General features: G+C 50.8%; 1 protein-coding gene across 1 annotated transcript in view; it reads left to right on the top strand.

Annotated features, from left to right (window-relative positions):
• Positions 1–8047, top strand: part of CAD (carbamoyl-phosphate synthetase 2, aspartate transcarbamylase, and dihydroorotase) — a 37576-nt gene that overhangs the window by 23289 nt on the left and 6240 nt on the right. Inside the window, 9 exon segments of the mRNA XM_018574923.1 lie at positions 663–794; positions 869–1070; positions 1429–1619; positions 2414–2554; positions 2639–2734; positions 2842–2986; positions 6242–6286; positions 7138–7304; positions 7858–7932. Coding sequence (XP_018430425.1) covers positions 663–794; positions 869–1070; positions 1429–1619; positions 2414–2554; positions 2639–2734; positions 2842–2986; positions 6242–6286; positions 7138–7304; positions 7858–7932 — 1194 coding nt within the window.

Genomic DNA, 8047 nt, shown 5'->3' with positions numbered 1-8047 from the left:
CGGGGGGGGCTCGGGGGTCTCGGGTCTGGAGGGCCTCTGGGTTCTCGGGTCTGGAGGGCCTCTGGGTTCTCGGGTCTGGAGGGCCTCTGGGTTCTCGGGTCTGGAGGGCCTCTGGGTTCTCGGGTCTGGAGGGCCTCTGGGTTCTCGGGTCTCTGGTCCTAAGTTCCCACCAAGTGCTTCAGCTTTCTCCCACAATGTAGGCTCAATTTCTGCTTTGTAGCCATGTGTGATTGATTTGATGTGGGATCAGCATTTTTTTTTATGGAGGAGGGAACACTTGTGCGTTGCCGCAGTGTGGAGGAGAGTTCATGCTTTATAAATGGTAATCTTTTAAGGGCTTCTTAGTCCATCTCTCTGTTTGAGGGGGTCGGGTTCAGGGTTTTGATTTGGTTTGATGGTACTGGTCCCTTCTCTCCTGGGTGGTGGGGTACTGAGCCCGCAGTAGTCACTCCTTACCATGGCAGCCAGATTCTGATTTCTTTTCTGATTGGTGGGACAGCTCTGGTCTGTTTTCTTTGTGGTGTTGGGGTTTGGAGCCCCCTCTGTTTGGGGAGATATCTCTGGTTCCTCCTTTCCTGAGCAGTCGAGTTCTGAGTCCTCCTCTGGTCCATGTCCTCCTGTTGGGTTCTGTACCTGAAGCTTTGCCTTTGCCTTTTTTGCAGCACTTTGAGAAGTGGCCAGCTCACTTGCCGATAGTGGCTCACGCGGAGAACCAGACGGTGGCAGCAATCCTGATGGTGGCTCAGCTGTATAAGCGTTCCGTGCACATCTGCCACGTGGCCAAGAAGGAGGAGGTGAGTCCCCAGCCTGTGCGAGGCCTTTAATATGCCGTAAGACGTCCACTTATCGGGTCTCTCTGCCCTCCTAGATCCTGATCATTAAGGCTGCCAAGCAGAAGGGGATCACGGTTACCTGCGAAGTGGCGCCCCATCACCTCTTCCTCTGCCTGGACGACCTTGACCGGATGGGGGACAAGAAAGGGCAAGTGCGCCCGATGCTGGGGACCCGAGATGACATGCAGGCCTTGTGGGACAACCTGGACATCATAGACTGCTTTGCTACTGATCACGGTATAACTTCTGAGCGCTGATATGGAGTTTTAAGATGCAGACATAGGCCCGTGACTTTACCCAAAGTACTCATCCGGTGACCAACTCCAGACGGAATAGTGCCAGTTCTTTCTGGGGAAGGAGAGGAGTACATGAGGGGCCGCCTTATGATGGGGCCACCTTGACTGCTGCCAGGGCTATACCTGCAATGTAGGAGCACAGTATAGGCACGGGATGACTGCGAGTATCTGAGAGCGACATGAACAGTCCTTGGTCTGGCAGAGTGTTGGCACAGGAGGTTGCAGACAGTGGGGCAGATTTCGGGAAAGGGGTTTATCGACAGTCTTTTCTTGTTGATATTGATCTGTTCCTTCTACAGCCCCCCACTCTGTGGAAGAGAAGGAAGGCCCAAACCCTCCCCCCGGGTATCCTGGCCTGGAGACTATGCTTCCCCTACTTCTAACTGCTGTAAGCGAGGGACGGCTGGCGATAGATGACATCATCAAGCGCCTGTACGACAACCCCCGCAAAATCTTCTCCCTGCCGGTCCAGGACAATACATATGTTGAGGTAAGTCGGAGTATATCCAGTGGGAGGAACCCCCTTCTCATCTCATTGACCAGATCTCCCCCCTTCCCACCTCGTCCTAGACCATCGGTTCTCAACTCGTGGGTCACGACATGGGGGCATTAGCAGGGGCTTAGTAGAGAACCTGCCGTGGTGGCCCTGCTAATGCCCCCCCTTCCCCATACAGACACCCTCACCACCCCCTCCAGGTTGTGCACTGACAGGGGACATTAGGACAGGGTACATTGATGGACATTATGTATTCCAAGCCCACATAATGTCCATCAGTATCAGTGGCGTAACCAGATTTATGGGCGCCCGGGGCAGACATCCCCCCCCCATTATATAAACATCCACTGGGACTGTACCCCGCAACCGCCACCCCCACACGTTTTTTATTTTAAATTTTTTTTATTCTTATATAAACTTTTTAATTTACATTCATTTACTTTCAGTTGTTTACTGTTCACAATGTTCATATATATATATATGTATCTGAATACTGCACAAGATGCTTTGTGTAATAAATTAAAATGTTTCAGAAATGAAATAATTTTTGGGTCACGCCTTAATGACCAAGGAAACATGTGGGTCCCGAGGTTACACAGGTTGAGAACCGCTGGCCTAGACCTTCCCCACCTGACCTCCTATATAATCTCCTCTACCACTCGTACTTCTACTTTTCTCTTCCCTTCGTTCTCTTCCTCATCCTTTTTCTTCTTGTTTTGTCCTCCCGCTTCCTTATGTGACGCATGTTACCTGTAATTCTCTTATTGACATCTCATTTCCTTTTTCAGGTTGATTTGGAACATGAGTGGGTTGTCCCGCAGTCTATGCAGTTCACCAAATCCAAGTGGACGCCATTTGAAGGAATGAAGTTGAAGGGAGCCGTGCGTCGAGTGGTCCTGCGGGGTGAAGTGGCCTACATCGATGGGCAGGTAGGTCCTTCAATCAGCCGTGTACTGTATGTGATGCATAGAACCCAGAACCCAGCCAACCTTCCCGGATGCTCTGTCTTGTAGGTCCTTGTGCCGGCTGGTTACGGTCAGGATGTCAGGAAGTGGTTGCCTCCGCTGGCTCCTCACACTCTCCCCACTCAGAGTAAAGACATCATTAAGGTAAATAAAATGCTTCAAATTCAATTGTTTCCATCAAAAAAATGTTCTTGTCGTATAGATGCCATTTTCTGACGTTTTCGGCTGATGGAGATGTTTTTTTCTTTCAGACCCCAGAACGCCATCGTCACGTGACCATGCAGAGCGAAACCATTCGTAGCCGGGCCCCCAGCCCTCGGAGGACCGCCCCCGCCGGCGACGCTCGCTTTCATCTGCCACCGAGAATCCACCGCTCCTCCGACCCCGGCCTGCCAGGTGAGGTGACATTGGCGTGACTCGTCGGGTGGCCCAGAAATCCAAACGCGCAGCCCAGCTAGAGGCGCGGGGTCATCTGTAGAGGGCAGAAGGTCCTTGGCGGGGAGGGATCGTGTTCTCGGGAGGAGTAGAAAGGGTTCTTGTCGCGCTCCTTACTGGAGATCCCACGGAATGGGAAGGGTGCTCGTAATGACTGCAGATGGCGCCGCCGTATGCATAAGATATGAAAGCTGTCACCGGCACACCGAATAATACATTAGTATCCAGTAGGGATGCACCGATACCGATACTAGTATCAATATCGGTGGCCAAATTCCGAGTATTTCGGCAAGTACTTGTACTCGCCCAAATGCTCCGATGCCTAGCCCGATACTTCCGGTATCAGGAAGCCGGGCAGCCCGTCATTGCACGCTGCCCGGCTTCGCGATTGACCGGAAGCTGACCTCGTGAGGTAAGGTTACCTTACCTTAGTATGTGCAGCCCGTCACCCCTGGGGCCTCTCCAGCGAGAATGCTGGCTTCATGCTCCCTCGTCATCTCATGACAAGAGAGCATGGAGCTGGCCTCCCGGCCAATCAGAAAGCAGGGCGTCGCGTCATTACACGGCGCCCGGCTTCCTGATTGGACGGCTCCGGCTGGGTACCGGAGGAAGGCCGCGTTATCGCTGGAGAGGCCCCGGGGGATGACGGGCTGCACATACTAAGGTAAGAGGGGACTTTCTCGTTAATCGGGAAGCCGGGTGGCGACTCTTTACACGCCACCTGGCTTCCTGAATGGGACTTCCGTTACTCGGCGATTGGTATCGGCGAGTACTGAAAACAAATTATCGGTACTCGTACTCGGTACCAAAATACCGGTATCAGTGCATCCCTAGTATCCAGTCTGACAAGTTGTTCAATAAAATGAGCATTTGGTGATTCCAAAAGGATCTTCGGTGTGCCGGTGACATCTTCTTTCACATTTATCACGCTTTCGGGAGGTGACAACGCTACAAGTGCCGAGCTAACACCTCCGGCCTAAAGGTGCAATACCCCCTAACGAGATATTCTCTTATGTGAGGTTACAATTGACCCGGAGAAAGTGAAGACCGCCCGGTACACTGTAGATTTCGTGTGAGGGTCTCCCTGCGCATTCAATGTATATTCAGTCACGTTTCAGATCTCTCATTATTACATGTACATAGGAAGCGCTTTGCTTCACTTTCCCTGCCCTCGGAGCTTACGCTCTAAGGTCCCTATCTCACATACATACCACGGTCAGTCTAGACAGGAGGCAATGAACCTCCCAGCCTTGGCATGTCCGGGAGCAGACCTTACCTGGAGGAAACACACAGAAGTACAGGGAGAAGCTGCAAACTCCATGCGGGTGGAGCCGTGCAAAGGCAGATCTACTAACCACTAATCCGCTGTGTGTGGAAGGGAAAGGCGGTCGTGAATCGGAGTGAGAATTCCCAGTATGGGAGAATACCTGGATGAGGGGAATGCCGGCAGGGAATATTGGGAAGAGGAGGTGGGTTCAGGAACGGGATTGTTTAGATGCCTCCACATGTCCTGTGTTGGCAGCGGGTGTCTTCATCCATCGTTCTCCTAGGGATTGGATGATGACCTCCTCCTATTATAACATACATTGTGGTGTCCAGTATCCAGGAGGATGCCGGTGACTCAGCAAAGAGGGAACGTGGTGAAGATAGGTAACGTCCCGAGCACCAACTATTGATATTGTTCTTAATCCCTGAGCCGGAATGGCCGATGTCCTGAGACGTTTATCCCAGAATGTGATTATTTTCCGATGAGCCAGAAATCATTAATACATCTTGTAATGTGTAAATGGGACCCGCGGGCGGCGCAGTCTGGGGTGCGGAGCTCCCTCCCGGGTAAACGACTGCCGGCCTGGCCATTCCTCGTCATCCTTTCCTGTCTTCATAATGAAACCTCTTCATAGACACCAGCAGGAGGTTGGCATCACGGCGGCCATGTTTACCCGGGAGTGACTCGGCCCAGGACTGCGGCGCTCGTCCACCACTTACACAATTGTATCTCTGATTCTCCTGATTGGATAGAAGAAATCGAATGCTCTAGAACCTTGGTTCTCAACTGGTGGGTGCTGACCCAAAAGTGGGTCTCGACCCCATGTTCAGTGGGTCACCGCATTTCTTCCACTTTTCTAGACAAGAGACTCCTCAGCCTCCCCCTAGCACAGCACTGTCAGTTCTCATGCCAAGCAGCCATTCAAAATATGCTGCCCGGCGCCGAGTGTCAGCTTGGGGTGGGGTAGGAAGGGGTTATGGCCGCGAGGGAGCTCCATCCATATGTGTATTGCTTACAGCTCCCTTGCATGTCCTATAGAGGTGCCTGGACCGGAGTGATGTCACATTCTGACTCCTGGCACCTCTACAAGGGTGCACAGGGGAGCTGTACCCCCAAATGCACATTTGGATGGAGCTCCACCACAGCACAGCAGCTCAAACTGGACCCCAGGCTGAGGATCGCTCCAGTTCTCGTAAGGTAGGGAGACTGGGTGGCAATCACGTTCTGGTGTGGGAGGTACATTGCATTGCCATTCATTTGAATGGCACTCCTAATGCCTCTGCCATCCAAAGCTCTATCGCTCCACATCAGAAAGCGCGGTACCGCAATGCCGTGCGTTCCATTGCCGTGCAACTTGGGTCGCAACTTAATGACCGAGGACAAATGTGGGTCCGGAGGTACACCGGTTGAGAACCAATGCTCTAGATTATCACTGCAGGCCAGATTCAGCGGCATGTAAATAGGTGACTGGTCAGCTGATGGGACATCACTCTGTGTATGCGTGTCCCTGATGTTGGTTCCTCCATGTGGGGGTCCCGGTATCACAGCTAGAATCTCCTCCATGACGGGAGTACGGATTTCGGGTGATGCCGTCGCTGAATGTTAGACCGGTAGCTTTGTGCCGCTGAATGTTGCCGGAGCCTTTTTGTATAATTTCCGGTGCTGGGTGTAGCTGGTGGGAATTTTCCAAGCTCTGTCATTGGTGGTTAGTTAAGTCTCCGCCCCCGCAGAACATGCAGCTCTGACCCTGGAGCCACATACATCCATGCTAGAACTGTAATGGGCTGCCGTGTACCCCAACTGGAGTGGGTGGCGCTCGGACTTGTTTCTGGCCTGTTCAGTCCCTGTGGGTTGAAGAGCTTGGCAGATTTCCTCCTCCGTGTTCATATGTTTGTGTGCATACGTGTGTTCATGCGTCACTGACCCCCCTGCGTGTGTTATGTCTGCAGCCGAGGAGCCCCTGAAGGAGAGAGCCAAGAAGTCCTCAGACACAGGTCAGTGTTGTCTTCTGATTGTGGAGGATGTGTGACCCGTCTACCGTGTGACCCGTCTACCGTGTCTCACACACGCCAGGCAGGGAATCTGTGTTGGGTCTTTACCATGGACGGGTCTTTTTACACATTGACGTGTCTGGAACTTCCCAAACACCTTATACTCTCATCCCCAACTCTCTCGTGGTGCTTCCCAATCTGCCGGCCACTGCTGCAAAATATATCCTGGTATGGGGGGAACTTGTGACTTCCCATGATGCACTGCTCATTCCTAGAGGCTAGGCAAGCAGTCGAGCTCTGTGCATGGCTCTTCTAAGCACCAACATCGGCGTTTTAGTGGTGACTGCAGCTGGGGAGTGCTGATGAGGTGATTATAATGGGGGGCGAGGGGGGGGGTTGTGGAGGTTGTGGCTTAAGGATCTGTTCCGACGGCCTTGGGCTTCTATCATTGGCATGAGATCGTTTAAAATTAATTGACCGGTCCAAATCAATTTAGTTATTGATTGCGATATAATGAAACTAATCTAGGAAACTAATGTTTACTCCTAGATTAGTTTCATTATATCGCAATCAATAACTGAATTGATTTAAATGAAATTGGATGATTTTTTTTATACATCTATCGATATCCTCCGTCATGGAGTCAGGAAGGAATTTCTTTTACCTTTCCCGAGGGCATTATTGGCCTTAGTTGCCCCAGTGCAGATCATTTTTTTTTTTTTTTCTGGGCCAAATCCGCTGGAGTTTGAGGGATCCGGGTATTTTCAGCCCAGATTACGCTGTAACTGATGTCTGTGTAGTGATATGTGCCCGGGTACAGCAAACCGCACTAACCTCCATTGCTCTGTTTTTAGATCTGTCTTCTATTCAGGACGGTTATTTCTACCCGCCTCCCATGCCCCGGCTCATGTCGCCCCAGAACATGGCGATGCAGAGTATCCCCCATGTACAGACCTCGCCCCTCCTTCACCCGCTCATTGGACAACACATATTGTCCGTCCGCCAGTTCACCAAGGACCAGGTCAGTCCGCCAATGTGAATGAATGGCTGCGTCTGCCTCTTAGGTTCTCACTAAGTCACATCAGAGAAGTTTCTTCTCTTCTGATAATGGAAGTCATTCGGAATTCACTGACATCCTGTATTCCCATAGACCTACATGTGTTACTTTGTATCTCTCTATCTCCCCCTGATCAATGTTTATATACAATGTTACTTTGTATCTCTATCTCCCTCTGATCAATGTTTATAAACAATGTTACTTTGTATCTCTCTATCTCCCTCTGATCAATGTTTATAAACAATGTTACTTTGTATCTCTCTCTCCCCCTCTGATCAATGTATATAAACAATGTTACTTTGATCAGAGGCCGATAGAGATACAAAGCTGGATAAAGAAAGTGATTCCATATTTTCTGTATGGACGCTGAGTTGGAATTTTATGCCAGCCACTGTTTTAGCAGCAGGCACTTTGTAATAAAGACAGGTCCACTTCGTCCAATGCCTGGACTTGATAATGTTTCATGAAATGCCAGATTTAGTTGTGTTCATTGGATGTCATCTCTGTCCCCTCCCAGATGTCTCACCTGTTCAATGTGGCGCACACGCTGCGAATGTGTGTGCAGAAGGAGCGCAGTGTCGATATACTGAAGGTAACATTGATCACAATATTGCAGTTAGAATTTGTTCTGAGCAGATTATTTCCGTGTTTGTCTATAGAGACCGAGGGCAAGGGTCATTATTTAGTGTGTGTGTGTATTATATATA

Source organism: Nanorana parkeri, unplaced genomic scaffold, assembly GCF_000935625.1.
Source record: "Nanorana parkeri isolate BGI_ZX_2015 unplaced genomic scaffold, ASM93562v1 scaffold3370, whole genome shotgun sequence".
In the NCBI taxonomy this organism is placed as follows: Eukaryota; Metazoa; Chordata; class Amphibia; order Anura; family Dicroglossidae; genus Nanorana; species Nanorana parkeri.
Note: the sequence above shows the minus strand (reverse complement) of the source record. Positions and strands in the feature narration are given on the sequence as shown.